Genomic DNA, 22149 nt, shown 5'->3' on the forward strand with positions numbered 1-22149 from the left:
AGCAATTGGAAGGCTGAGGCAGGAGGATCACAAGTTCAAAGCCAACCCACATTTCACAGCAAACTCAAGGCCAACCTGGGCTTCTTATCAAGACTCTGTCTCAAAAAAGAAAAAAGAAAGAAAAGAAAAGAAATCCCCAAATGAAGTAAACAAAAAATGTTTCAGCCTTTCTCCTCCAGGCAGTTAAAAAACCTTATGGGGTTGGGGTATCCAGTGGCAGACCACTTGCCTCGAATGCACAAGACCCTGAGTTCATTCCCCAATACCACAAAACAAAACAAACAAAGAAACAAAATAAAACCCCAAAAACACTTATAGACCTCAGACAGAACTAACTTTACCATCTCTTAACTTGGTTAAGTCAGGAAAATTGTTCTCTCCTAATCTCAGTTTCTTCATTTCCAAAATGAAGATAACAGTGCCTACTTCATAGAACTGTAAAAATTAAATATTGTGCATAAAGGGACAGGGATTTAGCTCAGTGCTTCTGGTGCCTGCCGTGCAAGCGCAAGGTCCTGAGTTCAATCCCCGGAACCAAAAAAAATATATATATGTATATACGTAGTGCATAAAGTCCCTGGCACTATGAGGAAACTCAATATTCTCTGTGTTAAATCTCTTCCCCTTCCCTGTCAGTAATCTACCATTTATAGAGTTCCCAGTTCAAGATCATCAATAATTGCCTTTGACAGTAATTGTTGCTATTCTCTTCTAATAACAACAGCTACTATTTTCTGGAATGATTTCTGTGTGTTCAGGGTTTTAAATAAGTTACCACATTTAATCCTTACAATAACCACATACTTGTATAAGGCAGAAACCACTACAGTGTTTTGCAGATGACAGAATGGAAGCCTGGTGAGATCGTGACTGCCCACAGCCCCTGCATCCAGGTAGCCTCGTTCCAAATCCCAGCACATCAACTACACTGGGGTCCTTCATCCTTGGGCCATACCTACTTGTTAATGTAGACCCACAGCACAGCACAGACATGTGAATGAAGAGCCGACGCCCTTTATAATAATTCCCAGAGTACCTCAGGCCTGCGTGTGGAAACCTGTCTGGGAGACATGCCCACACACCGCTCTCATTATCCATTTTCACAAGAACCATGGAGCTGATTTGGATCTAGGACAGCATGAATGTACACTCGGGGCTTTGTTTCCATCAGAAAGCCATCCTAATTTAACCAGATGGGGTTTTTTTTTTAAGTTTTTCAGCTAATATATCAAATTTTTTAAAATTTTCATCCCCATCTGACCAAGATGGAAAAGAAAATACTCCATAGTAAAAGTGAGAAAGACAACAAAAGACAAAGATTTTTTAATTCTTAAAGACTAGAAAGCAAGGGCCAGGGATTTAGCTCAGTGGTGTCAACGCCTGCCTTACAAGCGCAAGGTCCTGAGTTCGATCCGCAGTATGGAAAAAAAAAAAACTAGAAAGTAAACACACCCCATTAACTCGGTATTCTAAGGAAAAGAGAAACAGGAAGTAATCAAGGACACAGATGCACACAGCTCGGGCCAGCACCCCAGGCGGAGCCCACCCAGGAACCATCGGGGAGGCCACGCGGAGGCCCAGATATCTCGCTGCCAATTCCAGTTCGGCCTTGGTTTTCACTGGGTATACATGAAACCAGTGACGATGAATTCATTAATGGAGAAGGAAAGGTTAGGCTCTTTCTAATTTGAAATAAATTTTGCTCAGGAAAATAGTGAAAGTTCATAAAGAAAAAAAAATTTTTTGCCTGCTGCTTTTTTTTTATTTTATCCCATCCCCCCCTCAAGCCCCCTCCCCTCCCTAGGTACAAAAGCTTTGTTTCAATTTTTTCCTTCTATTTTTACCTTTTTTTCCTTGTCCCTTCCTTCCTTTCTCCCTCCCTCTTCCCTTGTTCTTCTTCCCATTTGAATACTTTCTTCCCATTATAAATGAAAATTTTGAATTATAGAAAGAGAAGGGAAAATAAGACAGAGATTAGGATTTCAAGGACATCAAAATAATTCCTTCAGTTGCCTCAACAGATAAGAAGAGAGTTCTGATTTCTGACCTGTAAGTCAAATGTGCTTCACTTTTTTCTTGATTTGTATGGAACTCCAGGTCCACACTGCACTGGGACAGAAATAAAACCCCAAAGGGAAGAGAAAAGGGGAGAGTCCATCTCCACTTAATATCTAGTCTGCCTGACCCCAAGCCACGCAAGCTCTGTCCTCTCCCCTGCTATCTATTCCTGCTGGGCTTTCACTACATCCTGCCAGTTATGCTCACTAAACCAGCTCTTTCATACAGAAGAAGACGGTGAAGCTAGTTGTACTCACTGTAGAGAAGATGGTGTTAATGCTGCTGCATGATGGCAATAATGACAAGTACTGGAAAGTCTGAATCACACCACTAAAGAGGTTTCAAAAGCTGGGCGTGGTGGTGCAGGCCTGTCATCCCAACATTCGGGAGGCTGAAGCAGGAGGATCGCCTAGAACTAGAAGCCAGCCCGTACTACACAGTGAGTTCAAAGCCAGCCTGAACTGCATAGTGAGACCCTGTGGTGGATTAACTAATGGTCAACTTGGAATGCCCCACTAAACTGAATCAGCATGGTCTGGGCATGGAGGACCCACATGAGGACTGCTGCCAAGGGCATTAAAAGAGAACTGGTGGGGAAGATCATTTACTGTTAATTTTCTAGAAGAAGCTTGCCATGGCTGGTTTTCCTGATGCAAACTTGGCTGTTCTCATCTTTGGATGAGCTCAGGTACTTGCTGGGAATGGCCACTGTTCTCGTCGAGGAAGCTCTGAGCTTCATTTTCTGGCTCCAGTATAGATCCCTCAGCCTGGTGACACAAATCCTTCACCCCCTCTGGTGCCAACTTTCTAGCTTCCACCACTGGCCTTTGGGCCTTCTTGGTGCAGATGCTTGATAAGGACCTCCATGAGACATTGTCGTGGGCTCTAGGCCTCCAGGTGGACTTGTACAGGACATTGCTGTGGAACCCTGGCCCTCAGCTGGATTCCCTGGGTCTCTAGTGCACAGACAGATCTCTTGCACTCCTCTGCATTTGTTTTTTTGGGTGAACATTATAAAATAATCCTATAAATTATGTGTCCTATATTAAATCTATTCCCTTGCAAACCCTGACTACAATACCTTGTCTCAAAAAACAGAAACAGACAAAAAGAGGCATCAATATATCTTACAGAACTGCAAAACTTTTAGTAGAAACACTTTCTCTAAAGAGCTAGTGTTCACCAAAAATAAAAATAACAATAATCAGTCCCAGGAAACATGAACTAATTTTTTTTTTGGTACCGGGGATCGAACTCCGGACCTTGTGCTTGCAAGGCAGGTGCCGGAACCACTGAGCTAAATCCCTGGCCCAAGGACTAATGTATTTTTAAAATGACTTGTAATGCAACCAGTGCTCCTGGTCTCAAGTATGGAAACATAAATAAAATTTCCTCCACATTTGTCAAGCAAATAAATGAACTCTTCCCCAAAGTAAGTCTGTTTTTCTGCCTTTATTAAAGCACATTCTGCAATCTTAATCTTTTGCTATTACTATTTCTGACATAAATTTAGCCAGAAATACATTCTGGTTATAGTGAGACACCCCCACTGCATCTTGGGAATTTCTAAGAAGCCCAGATGCTCAGTTCTGCTAGAAGATAAACCTCCTCCTGGTAAACCAATGAAGAGGGGCCAGGGATTTAGCTCAGTGATTTTGCCGCCTGCTGCGCAAGCACAAGGACCCAAGTTTGATCCCCAGTACCTTAAAAAAAAAAAACCAATGAAGCAATCAGATCTCAGATGCGTTTGTTTGTGTTATGTGACGGAGGAGAAAATATACAAAACAAAGTAGTAATTGTATGAAGGTGCAGACTGGAGATCTAGAATTCTTCATTCAACTACTTATTCTTACAACTTGAGATAAAGCAAAAGATGTGAGGACAGGGAGAGAGAAATATCTTGATTCCTACGTCCTCTCATTACAGGAAGCATCTGCGCTGAGAACAATACTCACAGCCCCTGATCACAGAGAGGCACTCTGCTTTGAAAGAGGGAAAATGCTCTTGGCAATGGTAGCTTCCATGAAACTAAGACGAAGTCAAAACCCACTGCAAAAGAAGTAGCATTTTCCTTCTTTCCTTTTCAGGGATCCATCCTGCTCTGAGGACAGAGTTTTCCAACCCAGTCTTGAGCACAGTATTTGATCCTACCCAGGGGTAGATGATGGCTGTCCCTCCCAACAGAAAAAACATCTAAGAATAAAGTTAAAACCAAACCACAGTGGCATGTACCCTCAGAAGAGAAACTGATAAAGGAGGTTGCAGAAAAAACAGTAGTAGGAGAAATTCTAGAACAAGAATATGCAAATACTCAAGCAAAGCTCAGATAATTTATCAAAATCATGTAATTCTGGACCTCTGGACTGCAGTAAAACTGCCACACTAGTAGAGCCAAAATTACCAGTTCTTAATGGACAAATAATAGATGTGTAACCACCATAAGTACTATCTCCCGTGACTTAATACTTCTGTGTTTTCATAAGACCAGGGTGCAGTGATTTTCAGAAATGACAGTTCAGTGTCACAAGTGCGGTCTGCCCCAGTGATGCTTTCTACATCCTCTTCTTCGGTATCATTACAAATAACACTAACAACTACTCTTTTGTTTGTTTGTTTGTTTTGTTTTCCCAGTATTTTTATTTCTTTAACATCTTAACAAAAGATTCTCCAAAGTTTAAAAAACTTTTGAAAAATATACAGTTTCACATTATTTACATAACATACGTGTAGTTTCCAGTATCATAGAAACATTGCTGCATCTGAAATGCAGTGACTGTGGAAATAAGTAACTCACAGACTTTTGGAGCAAAGGCTAATGGACATGTTCTTTTACTTCAACTACTTTGTTACTTGTCATGTGAACTCTTAGGCACCTGAGAGGCTGGAAGACTTCTGAACACAAATTTCAATATCTTCTATTTTGAGTCATCCTACTCATTTTCCATCTTTCTTTTGGTACCGGGGACTGAACTCAGGACCTTGTGTTTTCAAGGCAGGCGCAGTGCCACTGAGCTAAATCCCCAGCCCTCTTACTCATTTTCAAACTTATTTTAAATCTCTTTACCATTTCACTTTATCCACAGCTAAGCTAACTTTATTCTCATTATTATAAATGATCAAATAGTAACCACACAAACTGCTACTGTGTATACAGGTTTAAAAATCAAACATAAACATCTACAGCCAAGCTGTGAGGATATGTGTAGGATGTGTATTTAATCCCAACAAATTCACTACTGTTTTGTGAGCAATCTAAAGTCTACTTCGAGGTGTCTACTCTTCAGTTTCCATGCTGAGCTGTTTTTAAAAAACATATAAAAAAGACTGATTATAATTGGAATAATTTCTTATAAATTAATCAAGAAACCTAAGATTAAAAATTCTAAATTATAGTTTTACTTGTATTTTAAAAATACATTGGAAATTCTGCATATGCACATGATCAAGCTTCTCTTCAATGCACACTACTTTAATTCTGATGACACAGTTTGTTCTGACAAGTCCATTTTCAAGCTGAACACGAAAATAGGGAACTCCTGTAGATTTACACTGGCACTGCCGACACTGATGTCTATTGCTTTCTTGCTAATGGTAATGGGTGACTTTCATCTGTCTCTTATCACTTGAATAGTTTTCCGACCATAATGATAATAACTGTAAGCTGATGCAGCTGTGGTGAAAGCTGTAAAACACCACAGTATGTGAAGATAAATGCTGTCAGCATAATTGAAAAATGGAGCTGACAAAGAAGCTGCCACCAAGATTAACTGGACCGCTGTGTTCACCTTACTGATGAATGTTGGATTTAACCCAGCAGTAGCATAGCAAGGATTGAAATACTTAGCTAGTGTTCACGGCGTTGGAAGAGTTCGATATCTGACATAAAAAACAGCAGCAATCAACATTATGTCTCTTGAAATTAGCATATAAGTAAGTGGAACTGGAATAAGATCTGTATAGGTCAAGCTAACATATAATACACTGATAAGTATTTTATCAGCAAGTGGATCAAGAGCACTTCCCAAAGCTGATTTTTGATTGGCCCAGTTTTCAGCAATAAATCCATCCAACAAATCAGTAAGTCCACCTAAAGCAAAAACTCCAAGTGCAACATTAAAATCTTCTTCAATAATCAAATAGCCCAAAACTGGAGACAAGCCAATCCTTGTCATTGACAACATATTTGGAATTGTCCATGGATTTTCACACGAAGTCATGTGCAGAGGCCCTTCCAGTAACGGGTGCAGAGAGGGCGAGAGTGGGGTCTGGAGACCACCACGGCTGGCACAACACAAGTGACCTTCCCTAACTCACATCGCAGGGCACGGCGCCCCTCGATACGTACCATGCTGGCAGCACTCGCGGGCCACAACGGCCGCACTAACAACTACTCTTTACTGAGGACCTAACAGGTGCTACAGAAGTCCAGAGAAGTCACTTTTCTTATCCACACTTTAGCTATGAGGAAACTGATGCTCGGAGCAACTAGGTAACCTGCCCAAGACCATAGAACTAGCATATGGTAGAGGTGCTAGGACTCAATTACAATCTCAAGAATTAACCTACACTTCCTCTCCAGGTAAACAAGGCCCCTACCTCCCTGACATTGCTCCTGTAAGCGGACAAAGTGGCCTGTCCCCTCATAAACACCCCTCTTCCTGACTCTTATCTGGAACTTACTCATCCAGGCAGTCAGCTTCCAGTGGAGAAAGATCCACAGATGCAAATAGGCTTGTGTTGTATCTCATTTGATGATAATGTTAACTTCTCTAAATGGGCAGAGATCAATTTATATAAAGAACTGTTGTAGAATCTCATCCATCCTTCACTACGTGCCCTTAAATGATTTTTTTAAATAACTCAACATTACAGGAATTTATGCCTCAGTTTCTGACCTCTAACAAGTATCTAAACATACTTCTAGTTAATAGTTTATGCTTAAGTGGTAGAATCGTGAGTGATTTGGGTTTAGATCTTGCAACCAGGAAAAATTACAACAAATGTTCATTTTAATGAAAAAATATAAGTATTGATCCCTAAAATTGTTTTTCCCTTAGCATTTAAAAAGGGGGCATTCATTGATCCAAATATAATTTTAGACAAGAGTAGAACTCAGACTCAAAATAAGAGAGCATGTGCCAGCCTCTGCTGCCTCTGAACATGGAGGCGGTGGCAGGAGCCATCCCCATGGCTTGACCCATAAAGATCTCTCCCATACAGAGGATCTGTGCTGTCCCAGGCAGCCTGGGAACCATGTGCTGATGACACAGCCACAAAGGGAAAGAACCTGGGTCTCTGGAAGAGCCGAAAGGAAGACCGTGTTAGACACCACATGAGTGGGACTTAAATGTGAGTCACTGCACATTTGGGTTCCAATGCTCCACTTGCTTCATCAACATATTGCAATTATGACTGCAGAAGAGTATGTCTACAAGGTTTATCTTACCTTTCTCAAAGACTCCTTCTGCTTCCAGGACTGAGACAGTTAGGTTTGACGCCCTCTTGAGCAGCTCGGCCTTCACAGTGACCTGTGAGGGGCTGTGTGCCAGCAGTTCAACCCCGACAGTCACATTTCCTCCAGGCCTGATGGTCCCTGGGGCTGTCACCAGAAAGCTGGGCCTGGGGAGCCCAACAAGAAACAGTTTCTTATCCTCACAGTTCCACTCTTTTGTGACTCTCAGATTTTACAGTAAATAAACTCCCCATGCTGTGCCTACTGCACATGGTACTGTTAACACTGCCCCGCTGCTCTGTTCAGCAGTGCATGGAAATGCTACTGAAACAAGAATAATTCCCAAAACAATTATAATGCAGAAGGCTATGTTGTGATCTGCATGTTATTAACCACAAATGGCACAGGAGGAGCCACTGTGTAAGGGGCTCACACAGGACGTGCAATGGTTGTCTGAAAAGTGCAAGCCCCAAGCTTTTCCTTGACAGATAACCTCATCCCAGTGGGATTATTGTCTTGGCTTTTTTTAAAAAACAGAGTAGGACTTTGCCTGTTTCTTATTAAAACCTCTGTGCTACACATCGTGCAAAAAAAAGAATCATCCAATGCTACTGATGGAAACACAGCTGAAAATGAACCTCCAGTGGTGGGAATCCCAGCACAGCATGAAAGACCATGAAAGGCTCTGGAAGATTCTGAATGTAAAAAGTAACTGTCTGTCGTAGAGCCGACCTGAAGCCACCTAGGGTTCCGAGGCTGGGGACCAGGCCGAGCAGCACTTAGTCTCCTGGAGCCCTTGGCCCTGGCTCCCACCCTAATCCCTAACCCTGACCTTGGCCCTGACCCTGACCGAACCTAAAGCTACGCATAGCGTTTGGTCTCCCGAAGCCCCAGGCCCTGACTTTGACCCTGATGCTAAACCCTAAAACCGGATCCTGACCTAACCCGCCCCACGCCCCCAACCCCACCCCTGGGCCCCCAGCACCCCTTCCTCCCGCACCCCCGCCCTACCCGGGCCGAGCGGCCAGAGCTGCGGCGCCTAAGCAGAGCAGGAGGAGAGCGCCGGGGCGCCCGGGGCCGCGCATGCCGAGGAGCCCTCTCGGTGCGGCTCTCGCAGTCGGGCGTCTCGGGTGCGGCGGCCGCCCGAGGAGGTGCAGAGCCCTAAGCGCGGTCCCCGCTGCATCCAAGCTGGCTGGGCGGGAGGGGCGGAGGCGGGGCCGAGGGCCGAGGGTGAGTCAGAGCCGGGCACGGAGGGGCAGAACCCGGGCCGCCGGCTCGGGCACCTCGGGGACTTGTGCTGCGCCGCCGAAAGAGCCGGAAAGCGGCAGCTCCGGTCCCGACGACCCACACTTCTAGCCCGCCGGCCCGTGTGGTCAGAGCGGGGTTCGGCACGGCTGCGAGCGAGCGGAAGAGGTCGGCCAGGCTGCCTCCCGCCCCCGCCTGTACTAAACGCGGCCCGCGGCACCTGGCGACCACAGCTCGGGCGGGAGCCGGCCTTCCGCCCTTCCTGCCGCGCCCTAGCCCCTCTGACCCCGAGCGGCAGGACAGGAGCGCGGGGACGGCGGTCCGGGCCGGCCTGCTCCGACCGCGAGTCGTTCCTGGCTCCTGCCCAGTCCCGACCTCCCCTCAGAGAGCAGCCGGGCCTAAGCGCGGCTCTTCGTCCCCACTGACCCGTGCCACCCACGGCCATCAGCTCAGATGCGGATCCGCTGCTCCACATCAGCAGACCGCACAGAGGGGACGCGGCAGGGCCGGGGCGCTCGGGAGAGGCAGGGAGCTGGGGTCACTAGAGAGTTCTCAGGCTTTCGCTTCTTATCTGTAAACCGCAGAATCCGTTAAATGAGTTCAGGTAAATGGAAGAGGGACTCCAAAATATCAGCTGACGGTGTTATATTCCAAGACTTCCAGAAGGCTTGGAGCCACCCTGTTATTTTATGAAGTTAAATCTGTCAGATTTTAAATTGATGTGATCTCCCTATTTATGCCCTCCTTGTCACAATACACATCTGTTGAACGATTTAACCTTACAGAAATTTCTATATCTGGATTTATGTAAAGATGGAACTATTTCATGCCTGGCACAGAGTAGCTAGCTACTCAATAAAAATTTTGTTAGAAGGATTAATGAAGACTATTTATCTCCGAATTATTTTTATTTTTTATTTAAATAAGGAAAACAGAAAAAGCTCTGAATATCTAACAATAAGATTGGGCTAAGCAAAGGAATATATATCCGGGCAATAGAACACTGCGAAGTAAAAGCTACGTGGTTGAACTGAAGACTATTTAATCATCTAGAGACAAATATTCATGGTACAGTATAAGGGAGAGTCTGGTTTATAAAATAAAATTTAAATATGATTTAATTTTTATAAAAATAAAATATTTATGTATACATTTACATTATAATTATACACATTAAGGAAAGACTTCAAGAATATTTACCAAAATGTTATCAGTGTCGTTGTGATGACCAAGTTCCCTACAATTAATATATATTATTTTTTCCTTTAAGCAGAAAACAATAAAATGGCATTTATTTAGGCAGATCTAGGACTCTGATGCTAGCGTTCCTGGTACTTCTGTGTCTCCTGACCATTTGATAATGATTGAGAATACCTCAGAAGACGAACTGGTGCTGGGTATGGTAACACATCCCTGTAAAGTCTGAGAGAGGAGACAAGGTCAGGCCAGCCTGGGCTATGTAGTGAGTTTGAGGCATAGGAAAACCTTGTCTCAAAAGTAATAAATAAAAAGCCTGTTCTCACAGTGAGTTCCTTTTTCAAATATTTATTGTTCCTGGTATAAAATAGAGACTTGTGTTTTTAACAGGTGAAAATTACAAATGATACCAAAAATATTGTGTATTGTCTCTGTTAGGGTTTAGATCTAAAATAGCCCCCAAACCTCATGTGTTTGGAAAGCGATGACAATGCTGTTAGAGGATGGGGTCTGGTTGGAGTCAGGTGAGTGGGGGGGGTCACCTGGAAGGGTGTGTCTGCCTCCACTCTCCTCCCTTCTCTGCTCTGCTTCCTGGAAGCCATGATGTGAGCAGCTCCCACCCAGAGGCCCTTCTGCAGTGCGCTTCCGGTGGTTAAGCCTGCTGAGTATGGACGGAAACTCCCAAAACCGGGAGTCAAAATAAGCCTCTCCTCCTTTGAGTTGTGTTGGGTCCTGTGTCTCAAGGACAAGAAAGTAATCAAAAGGATCTCCCATGAAAATGGAGTATTCTTTGAGATAAGAAGAGAAACTGTTCCCATGGCCCTCCTGGGCTGTCCTTGCACTGTGAGCTAAAGACAGAGGCCGAACCCTTGTAAGTGTGTGCAATCCTGGGAGCTGGTGGAGCAGTCCCGGCAGGCGGCGCCTCAGCCAACAGAAGGGAGCTAACCACAGAGGACCAGGAGGACCACAAGGAGCAAGTGACAGGCCTGGGGCCATGCCTCCTGATGTCGTGGGTGACCTCCAGGAGCAGCTAGTGTCTGTGGAGTAGAGCCGTATGTGCTCTTGGGCCCCACTTCAAAAGAGCTGAGAACTGACTGCCGCCCATAGCCACAAAGTGAGCTGGCACATTGGTGACAGTACAGTGAATGCTCCCACCGCCTAACACCCTACGTCCAGCTTCAGAAAGTAAAATACATAACTCTGTTTCGCTCCTGGCTTCCAAATTCACAGAAAATGCCTGTTGGGGGCCGGGGATTTAGCTCATGGTTCCACTGCCTGCCTCGAAAGTACAAGGTCCAGAGTTCTATCCCCAGTACTAAAAAAGAAGAAAACTTTGGAAACAATTACTTTTGGGCCAGGGATTTTAGCTCAGTGGTTCTGCTGCCTGCCTCACAAGCACAAGGATGCAAGTTTGATCCCCAGTACCAAAAAAAACCAAAAAAAAAATGTCTGTTGGGGCCAACATGACTGAGAAGCACACAGGGAGCCAGGCATAGTGACACACGCCTGTGATCTCAGCACTTGGGAGGCTGAGGCAGGAGCATCACTGTGAGTTCAAGGCCAACCTCAGCTACATAGTGAGTTCAAGGCCAGCCTGGACTACATAGCGAGACTCTGTCCCCCAAAAAATTAAATATGCACACAGATTCAGAGACAAATTCAGAGATATTTAGCTCCATTTTAGATAAATTGGCATGGTACAAAGTCACCAAGGTCAGTGCCTCACCAACTTGGCATCCACAGATACCCCTTTAACCCTATTTAATTCAAAAACCAGAAAATCATACATTCACCTAACATGATGTAACCACCCTCATACAACCAAAAATACCCTACTCCTCTCCCTGAGTGTGGATACAAAGTCCCTTTACCCATCTTTGGACTTGTTCATGCCTCTTCTAGCTGAATCATTCTCCTTTTTTGTATTTGTTTTTGTTTTGTTGTTGTTTGTTTTTGTACCAGGAATTGAATTCAGAACCTTGTGCTTGCCAGGCAGGCATGGAGCCACTGAGCTACATCCCCCCCCCCGGCCCTGTTGTTTGTTTTTTGAGACAGGGTCTCGCTATGTAGTACAGCCTGGCCTTGAACTCACCATGTAGCCCAGGCTGGCCTCAAACTGGTGATGATCCTCCTGCCTCAGGCTCCTCAGTGCTGGGACTTCAAGCGTGTTTCACCACCATGCCCAGCCCCACATTCTCCCTTCAATATCCTGAAACTCGGGGCCAGGAATTTAGCTCAGTGGTGCTGCCACCTGCCCCACAAGCACAAGGGCCTGAGTTCCATCCTCAGTAGCAAAAAACAAAACAAAACAAAATATCCCGAAACTCAAATACTGAGGTTAAAGGAAAATTATGAGTAATACATGGTAGATGGTAGAGGAATGAAAAGGAGAAGAAAAAATTAGTAAATCTATACACAAATACATTTATAACAAAGTAAAAAAAATGCTAATAACCATGACAGCCCCTATTTCTATCATTAGTCACATGGCTGTAGATGCTGTTGTCCGGAGCATTTCTACATAAATTTGGGGGAACAATCATTTCATAACTAAAGTATGACTATAGCTATCTGAGTCTCAATGTACCTTGCCCCTGAGCCGGGTATGGCATGCAAAAACATAACTCCATTTTGCCTGCGGTCACAGCTGAGGCCTCAGTGATTCCATGATACTGTGGTCCTCAAGGGCAAGATAACATCAGCTGGGCCAGGGATGTAGCTCAGTGGTCCTTCGCCAGCCTGGTACGTGTGTATATATATAAATACATATATATATATATATATATATAGATTACATCAGCTGAAGACATCATGGTTCTTGGAGAACCAAGTAGTAAAACAAAAGAGAAAGGTTCAACTGGGGAAGGACTAATTCCTTGTCAGACTTTTTTTTTTTTTTGGTACTGGGGATTGAACTCAGGACCATTTGGGACCTTGTGTTTGTGAGGGAGGCGCCAGAACCACTGAGCTAAATCCCTGGCCCTCTTTGACAAATTTAAGTCATCCCACCCACTACTGTTAGAATGCTCTCTGACCAGAACTCCAAACAACCTCATGACTTAAGATCTTTATCAGCTCCTCATTATCCTAGGATCACGGCTGCCCCTAGGTCACCTGATGCTCCCTCAATTTTTGTGTGTACCCAATAAATAATGGCTAGCTCAGAGAGTCCTTGTCTTTGCCCACTCTGAGGCACTGACCTCCCAGCCCCCTATATATTTTGAAATTACACCAAGTCTCTGTTGTCTTTTTTCTCTTTAGCCTTTGACGCCCCCCTTTCTAGTTAGTTGGAGGATTGATCGCCCTCCATTATACTGTATCTTCCCCAAGGCCAGGAGGTAGTCTCAACTTTTGAGACCAAGTGGGATATGTCTGCCTTGGAATTGAGGTCTCAAAATCGATAGTCCAGTGCTTCAGGAACTGGAAGCAAAAACTTCACAAGGAGTTCACTAGAGACAACACAGGAGCCACTCCTATTTCCACCCCTTTTCTAGACCCCTGAAGTTGGCTTGGGGAGAAATAATGAGAGAAAGATGATGTGTTGATTTTGATCATATATCACTTCCTAGAGTCTATGATTTTTACATGTTCAAATTTTATAACATTTCAAAAATATTATATATGAAATTAATGTCTACTTACATTCATTGTGTACTTTTTTTTTGGTTTTTTTTGAGACAGGGTCTTGCCTGGTTGGGCTGGCCTTGAACTCACTATGTAGCCTAGGTTGGCTTTGGCCTCTTAGCTATCCTCCTGCCTCAGCCTCCCAAGTGCTTGGATTACAGGCATGTACCACCATGCCTGGCCACATTCATTATGTACTTGAGAGCTGTTAGAATTTTGCACAGTGTCCCAGAATATTATCTAAGGGCAGAAGGAAATCCCTGTCCACTAGAAATCAATGAATGATGTTGATATTAACAAGGAATAATAAGACCTCCTTAGTGTTTTATACGAGAATCCAGAATTCAAATTTAAAATTCTTAGCTGGGCATGGTGGCACACACCTGTAATCCCAGCACTTGGGAGGCTGAGACAGGATTGCCACAAGTTCAAGGCCAGACTGAACTATACAGCAAGACCCTGTCTCAATAAATAAATAAATTAAATTAATAAATAAAATAAAAATTCTTTATCCAACCAAAATATCAAATAAAAGTGAAGATCCTGGGCATGGTGACACAGGCCTGTAATCCCAGTACTCAGGAGGCTGAGGCAGGAGGATTGCTGTGAGTTCGTGGCCAGCCTATGCTTCGTAGTAAGTTCAAGTCCAGCCTGAACTACATGATGAGACCCTGTCTCCAAAAACGGCAAAAAAGAGTAGTGAAGATAGGATAAAAACATTAGAAATGGAATAGGGCTGGGGATTTAGCTCAGTGATCCCGGCACCTGCCTTGCAAGCACAAGGTCCCAAGTTCGATCCCCGGTACCAAAAAAAAAAAAAGAAATGGAATGTCTCAGAAATATTGCCTTCTGACATATTTATTGAACCAAAGAAAGAAGCCAAGAAAAAGGAAAAAGTATATATAGCCCCAAAGAGCAATGAAGAAAAAAGTTCCTACAGAATTCCAGGAGTCTGTTCTCAAGGGGACTAAATGAAGTCCTAATAGAATGGATACACATCATGGAAAACCATTTTCAGCATGGCTGATCTTACAGTCAATGGTACCTCATCATTATAGTTAGCAATATGCTTTCTTGGTAGAGCTGAGGATGTAGCTCAGTGGTAGCAAGCTTGCCTAGTGGGCAGAAGGCCCTAGGCTCAATCTCCAGTAACACCACCATAAAGTAAATGATATGTTTTAAAACTGATGGAATCTTGGATTTGATTAAATATGTGTAGTATGTTTACAGAACATTTAGATAATGTAAATGATATTAATATTTTTAAATGAAAAACATACAGATGACAAAAACTAGGAAGTCAAAGAAAGATGAAGAAGGGCTGGAGATATAGCTCAGCAGCACCACGCCTGCCTGACAAGTGCAAGGTCCTGAGTTTGATTCCAAGTACTGAAAAAAAAGAAAGATGAATAATTAAAGGGATGACCAAGAGGCTAAGAACCTTATAAAGTAAAATGTATGTGCCCACAGTTTTTGGATTAAAAAATAAGGCATACACACAGTAAAGATAAAAGTAGTATGAAGATATAGGAAAAAACAAACCAAAATATTTTCCTGCTCTCAAACAATACCGTATCTCACCTCTGTTTAACAAAAGGTGTGGGTTTTGTCCCCTCACCCCTGCTAGTCAGTTCTCCAGCAGACACCAGGTAGGCATCCTCTGAATCTATGAGTTCTGACAGCTGCTGGAGAGAGCATCAGAGCCTACAAGCTGAGGGCTCAGTCACACGACTGCAGCCACTTCGGACACCAACGGCAAGCACAGGCTATGATCTGTGCTTCTGACTCACTGGCTGTCAATTCTGGCTCCCACAGTCCCATCACTGGATCTGGTTGATTTTCCAGGCAGCTCACAGAACCCAAAGAAATACTTACGCTTCCCACTGCATAACTAAGGGATGCAATTCAGGCTATAGGTGAGCCCCATGTGAAGAGATACACAGGGCGAGGTCCGGAAGGTCCCCACGCACAGAAACTTCTGGCCTGAGGTCTTAGAGTCACCACACAACTAGCATGCATGTTTTCAACATAATTCAGAGACTTCTATGGAGGCTTCGTCACATAGAAGCCATGATTAACTCCACGTCCAGTCCTCTCCCCTCTCCAGGGAATGCAGGGGGAGGGACGGCTCAAAGCCCCCTGCTCACAGCCATGGCCTCGCCTTTCTAGCGACCAGTCCCCATGTAGGAGCCCACAAAGAGTCAGCTCTTTCTTTCTTAGGACGAAAGGCCATCCTGTCACCCAGGAAATTCCAGACAATCCTATTCTTTCTTGTCAGGAAACCCTATTCTTAGGAGAGCTGTGCCAGGAATGAGCATCAACAACCAAATATTAGGACATATTAATACCCCCTATTCTCAGGAAATGACAAGGGTTTTAGGAGCTCTGGCAGGGATCAATATGTGTATTTCTTATTAGTCCATGAGTAACCAGAAAGTATTATAAATATCACAGTAAAAGCAAAAGAATTTTTTTCAAAAAATTATTTACTGGAAGACAGATTCATGATTGATTTGAATTCCTACAAACTTCTCTTCTAGAGCATAGTTTTAATTATAATATTTTGAAAAGCAAAATACTAACTGGGAAAGACACATTAATCTAAGATGACTTCTGCTAATGCTAGTTTGGAAACCGGTGTCACCCAATTGAATGATATATAAACAAACTAATGACCTAATTAGTAGGTAAAGAAGCAACTGTGAAATCAACAATAAATTTCAGATTCCAAGTCTGTGGCCAGCTGAGTTCTTGGCTGTGTCCTTGACCATGGATTTATTTTGCTGTGTAGGATTTTGGAGTTGTTAAACAAGTGGGGACCTGAAGTATGCTTTAGAAGTGAAGCTTGCTCTCTCATGCTTCTGCCCGAGCCACGAGAAGAACCAGGCAGGGTGGCACAGGCCTATAATCGAAGCACTTGGGAGGATGAGGCAGGAGGATGGCTGCAGGTTTGTGCCCAGCCTGGGCTACATAGAAAAATTCTGTCTCAAAAAACTACAGAGAGAGAGAGAGAGAGAGAGAGAGAGAGAGAGAGAGAGAGAGACATGGATCTCCTCTCTCCCAGGCTGCTGTTCCCAGGAGAAGAAAAAGAAACAATGAGAAGAAAATGCCTTTCCCAGCCTGCTATGCTTGGGAGAATAAGAAACAGACTACTATGAACATTTTGTTGGAACACTAACAAATTGGATAACACATAAGAAATGGATAAGGGCCTGGGATTTACCTCAGTGGTTCCTCCGCCTGCCTCACAAACCCAAGGTCCCAAGTTCGATCCCTGGTACCAAAAAGAAAAAAGAAGAAATGGATGAAATCCTAGAACCATATTACTACTAAAACTAAATCATCAATAAATTTGTACAGACTAATAATCCACAATGAGATTAAGTCAGTAATCTTCCAAAACCATAAAGCTCAGGACTTTGTGTGAGTGGCTTCACTCACAAATTTTACCACATGTTTAAGTATTCAAGGAACCAATCAACAGAATAAAGAGACAACTTATCAAATAGGATTAAAAACATAGGATAGGGCTTGGGATTTAGCTCAGTGGTTATGCCGCCTGCCTTGCAAGCACAAAGACCAGAGTTCCATCCTCAGTACCAAAAAAAAAAAACCCCTCCTATAAAAAAATAGGATAAAATATTTACATGCCATACATCTGATAAAGGGCTAATATAAAAATTATATAAGAAACTCAATAGGTAGAAAGCAAATAGCCCAAGTTTTATACGGGGAAAGAAAATCCCAAAATCATGGACACAAAAGGGCTGTGGGTATACTCAGTGGTAGATCCCCCTGGGCTCTATCCCCAGTAATGTAAAGGAGCTAGAGGAAGAAGAGCAAGCGATAGTTGATGAAGGACCTGAATAAACATTTCTCCGAAGAAGACATACAAATGGCCAAGTATATGAAAAACTGTTCAAATCACTAATCATCGGGGAAATGCAAATGGAAACCAAAATGTATACACACTTGTTAAAATATCTATCAGTAGGCCAAGTGTTCTCATGCACACCTGAAATTCTAGCTATTAGGGAGGCTGAGGCAAGACAATCACAAGTTCAAGACCAGCCTGGGCAACTGATTGTGACCTGTCTCAAAATAATAAATAAATAAATAAATAAAATAAATAAATAAATAAATAAATGGAGTTTGGAATGTAGTTCAGTGGTAGAGCCCTAAGTTCAATCCCCAGTACCAGAAACAAAAAAATCTAACACCACAAAGACAAAAGTTGAGCTAGGGGTGCAGCTCGGCGGTAAAGTACCTGCCTGGCATGCACAAGGCCCTGAATGCATTTTCCAGTGCTGAGGGAAGGATTTTTAAAAAGACAAAAGTTAACAATGCTGGCAGTGCTGGAGCCAAGAGAACCCTTACACACTATAGCAGGAATGTAAACTGCTAAATTCATTATGAAAACAGTGTGGTGTCCCCCTTCAAAATTAGTAGGAGGGCCGGGTGTGGTGTTGCACACCTGTAATGGCAGAAAGATTGCCACAAGTTTGAGGCCAGCCTGGGCTACATTGTAAAACCCTGTCTTAAAAAAAAAAAAATTAATAGTGGGACCACCACGAGTTAGCAATCTCACTGCTGTGTATAGATCCAAAAGTATTGAAAGCAGTATCTTGAAGAGACACAAGCAGTCCCACATTTGTTGCATTATTCACAATAGCCATGCTGCAGAATCAGCCTATATCCATCAACAGTTGAGTAGCCTGAAAAACTGTGGCATTCAGAGAGAGAGAGAAACATTTTTCACCTTAAAAAAGGAAATGCTATTCGCAACAACCTAGATGAACCTAGAGGACATTATGCTAAGTGAAATAAACCAGGCACATAAAGATAGATCAGCATGGTGTCATTTTTAAAACTCAAACAGAAACAGAGACCAGAATGGTAGTTACCAGGGAGCAGGGGAAATGGGAAGACGCCGCTGGTCAAAGGGTAGGACCTGTAAGTTATGCAGGATGAGTCAATCCTGGAGATACAGTTTGTAGCATGATGACTATAATCAACAATATTATTTTTTCAATTTTTTTAGCAGTGTTGATGATGGAACCCAGGGTCTCACGAATACTAGGTAGTGCTCTACCACTGAGTTACACCCAGCCCAAGAGAATGGATCTTAAATTTTTTTTTTTTTTTTTTGGTACCGGGGATCAAACTTGGGTCCTTGCGCTTGCGAGGCAGGCGGTGGAACCTATTTTAAATGTTTTTAACACACACAGAGAGTTGTGTGACATGATAGACATGATAATTAGCTTGTTTGCTAGTAATCATTTAACAATGTAGATGTGTATCAAAACATCACGTTAAAATATACTAAGTTTCATTTCTCAATAACTCCTCAGAAAATCTGTGGTAAGAAAGATAATGGAAAGAAACTAAATACTGGCCAAGCATGGTGGCACACACCTGTAATCCCAGCACTTGGGAAGCTGAGGCAGGAGTATTGCTGCGAGTTGAGCCCAGTCTGGGCTACACAGTGAGTTCAAGGCCAGCCTGAACTAATAGTGAGACCCTGTCTCAAAAAAACAAAAACAAAAACAAAAAAAAGAAAATCCTTAGAGCCTAAAATGGTTTCTTCCAGAAATAGAAAATTGTAGGTGCAGATAATTGCTAGGACCTGTTATGTCTCCAAGAATTATTTGCCTTTAAACTATGTGCATATGGAATTTTATTTTTTTTTAAAAAACATTGAATTTAAGTTTAAAATGTGTATATTTTTCAGAGGTGGCAGAGCCCAGTCTCTGCTAAGATTTTTAAACCCAGCCAACATGACGTATGGATCAAAATTGTCAAAAAACAAAACAAAACAGCAAAATACTATGCATCTATTTAAAAAGAATGAGATGATCTGAATAGATTACCCTCTAAAGATGTTCTAAAAATGAAACAGCAAAGTTTAGAGCTGTAGCCATAGTTTTATCCTGATTTTTTAAAAATAAACCTGTAAATGCACATGCTTACGTATATGTTTTTCTATGTGTGTGTATACAGGTATTTTAAAAATTGTCACATTCTTTCCTTTCCCCTGTGCCTCCCACTACCCCTACCCCTTTGGACCTTTTCTTCCTATTTTACATTATTGATTATTCATTCTAATCATTGGTACATTTTAGGTATACAATATAGTGACATTCATCATTGGAAATTTGCACCTTCACATAATCTCTCTTGGTTCTTGTTTGAAGAAAAGGTCCAAGGGCGTAGGGGTAGTGGGAGGCACAGGGGAAAGGAAAGAAGGGAAAGGAAAAAATGATGAGAAACGGAAAAAATGGAAATAAAGTCTTTGTAAATAGGGAAGGGTGGAGGGGGTGAAGGGAGGGCTAGGAATGGGGATAAAATAAGAACCAAGATGCATTATGTAAAGGTACAATTCCCAATGAGAAATGTAATTGTGTTGTATACCTACAATGTACCAATAAAAGAATTTAATACAAAAAAAAAAATTGTCACATTGACCTAATACATATGCCTGGCTCTGTTAGCCACATCTTTTTTGGGGGGGGGGTACCGGGGATTGAACTCGGGTGCTTACTGTGTCAAACCAGGCGGTGAAACCACTGAGCTAAATCCCCGTCCCTGTTAGCCACATTTTAGCCTCTTGGGGGCTCCCTACTTTTCATTTCATGGTTCACTTTCAGTTTTTACGGTTTTTAGACACCTTCTGTGAACTAACTTGCCTTACAAACAAGGGCTGTAAACCGGGCGTGGTGGCTCATACCGGTAATCCCAGCACTTGGGAGGCTGAGGCAGGAGAATTGCAGCGAGTTTGAGGCCAGCCTGGGCTACAAAGTGAGTTCCAGGCCAATTTAACAAGTAATGAGACTCTTCTCAAAAGGAAGGCAGGGAGGGAGGGAGGAAGAGACCTTAGACTGGCTACTGAAAGCTATCCCCTGCCCCGCTTTGCTGCCAGAGAGGCTGGAGGCTAAAACGGGCAACTTTCCAAGCTCGACCCATCCAGGTGTGTCCCTGTGACATAATTCTGGACCATAAAATGGAAAAAGAAGACTGCGGCGAAAGAGCCCCCACCCCCAAGAGAGAGAAGGCCGGGCCGCGCTGGCCTTGCCCCACCCACCCAGGACGAAAGCGCCGCGAGCGCGAGCGGCGGGGCGCTCAGGCCCTGCGCGCCTTTGCGCCACTGTGGCTCCAAGCGCCCCTAGGTCAGCGCCGGACTTTGGGGCACGGGTCCTTCCCAATGGGGCTGTCCCCAAGGGGCAGCGTGCCGGCCTGCAGCGAGACTACTGTCGCTGCAGCTCTTCCCCTCGCTGCTTGTGCAGACCTAAGAGCTCATCTTGCGTGCTCTGCCATCCCCCGCCAAATACAACATAGCCTGAGGCCGGCGGTTTCCACCAAGCTCGGCCTCCGTACTTTTTTTGAGCACAGCACACCCTTCCACGGCCTTGTTTGAGTCATAAGTTATGCTGCAGTGGCCGTTACCAGATCATATTCAGCCTCTTGTGCCACAGTGTGTTTGCCTGTTACACTTCCAGCACATTAGATTCTTGTCAAAAGAAATTAGGTGAGGGGCCAGGGATTTAGCTCAGTGGTTCTGCCGCCTGCCTCACAAGCTCAAGGACCTGAGTTCGATCCTCGGTACCTACAGGAAGGAAAAATAATTAAAATGGCTGAAATACCATTACGTAAATATGTACCTGATGCATTTAAAAACAAGTGGCCAATGTACAAAAATAAAATGGCTTAAAATGGAAAAAGCAGAAATGAACCTTGGTCCACTCCTGTCCCGGGGTTGTGGCCCCAGCTGCAGTCTGTGGTTCTCAGCCTGCAGCTCTTTCTGGTCATGTGTGGAAACGCTATATTAAACTATTCATGTACAGCGTGATTCATCAAGAACACAACTGAAAAAAAAAAAAAACACAATTGAAGAACACAGTGTTCATATAAAACACTTCCCTTTTCTTGCTTGATAAGATGTTAAACTTTTTTAATTACCCAAGGGTGCAAGATTAGGGTTTCTTTTTGTTTTTGAGACTGGGTCTCTGTAGTTCAAGCTGGCCTTGAATTCACAGCAATCCTCCTGCCTCAGCATCCCAAGTGCTGGGATTATAGACTTGCACCACACTAGGCTAGATTAGGGATATTTTAAACATAAACTGTAGAAACGTTTAAAAGTGAGCTGGAGAAGCTTGTAATATAATCATTTCTCCCTAAAAGTGACCGAAAAATGATGACTTGTTTAAATTTCCCGTGATTTCTGTGGGACTGCATAACTTTGTAATCATAAAACTCCCCTAGCCCCAATTGTGATTGAATGTGAGTTAATGGTTAAAGATGCTTGTTAGTTCTGGGACACAAGATAAAGTCTATAACAAACACAGAGTTCCTAAGTGAATTACCCATCTCCTTGTTTGTCCGAAACTGATGTTCCGGACACAGCTATCTATAAGACAATCTGCAAACATCTTTTGACCATCAACATTTTTTTCTCTTTTCTGTAAGTTCTGCTTGCTAACTTCCCCTGCAACCCCCTATAAAAACAGCCTCAGACTCTGAGCCAGTTGGCTCTCTAAGCTACTTTGCTTTGGGAGTGCTGTCTGGCCAGACTAATA

The 22149-nt window shown here is 43.4% G+C and overlaps 1 protein-coding gene, 1 long non-coding RNA gene and 1 pseudogene across 3 annotated transcripts in view; all 3 read right to left on the bottom strand.

The window, feature by feature from the left end:
* Cd109 (CD109 molecule) overlaps positions 1–8927 on the bottom strand; it is a 150033-nt gene extending 141106 nt beyond the window's left edge. Inside the window, exons 1-2 of the mRNA XM_021243725.2 lie at positions 8522–8927; positions 7505–7677 (exon numbers count right to left, since the gene is read on the bottom strand). Of these exons, the coding sequence (XP_021099384.2) occupies positions 7505–7677; positions 8522–8595 (247 nt within the window). The 5' untranslated portion in view covers positions 8596–8927. The remainder of the gene's footprint in view (positions 1–7504; positions 7678–8521) is intronic.
* Positions 1810–7498, bottom strand: LOC147828940 (cardiolipin synthase (CMP-forming) pseudogene; annotated as a pseudogene).
* A 5113-nt stretch (positions 8928–14040) lies between the features above and the next one.
* LOC147828941 (uncharacterized) overlaps positions 14041–22149 on the bottom strand; it is a 37887-nt gene continuing 29778 nt past the window's right edge. For both annotated transcript variants that reach the window (XR_015449845.1, XR_015449844.1), the window contains 2 exons: positions 16800–16850; positions 14041–14965 (listed from right to left, as the gene is read on the bottom strand). This is a non-coding gene — a long non-coding RNA (uncharacterized LOC147828941). The remainder of the gene's footprint in view (positions 14966–16799; positions 16851–22149) is intronic.

Source organism: Heterocephalus glaber, unplaced genomic scaffold (assembly GCF_053883595.1).
Source record: "Heterocephalus glaber isolate CG9 unplaced genomic scaffold, H.glaber_assembly_v1.0 deba00000818, whole genome shotgun sequence".
NCBI lineage: Eukaryota > Metazoa > Chordata > Mammalia > Rodentia > Bathyergidae > Heterocephalus > Heterocephalus glaber.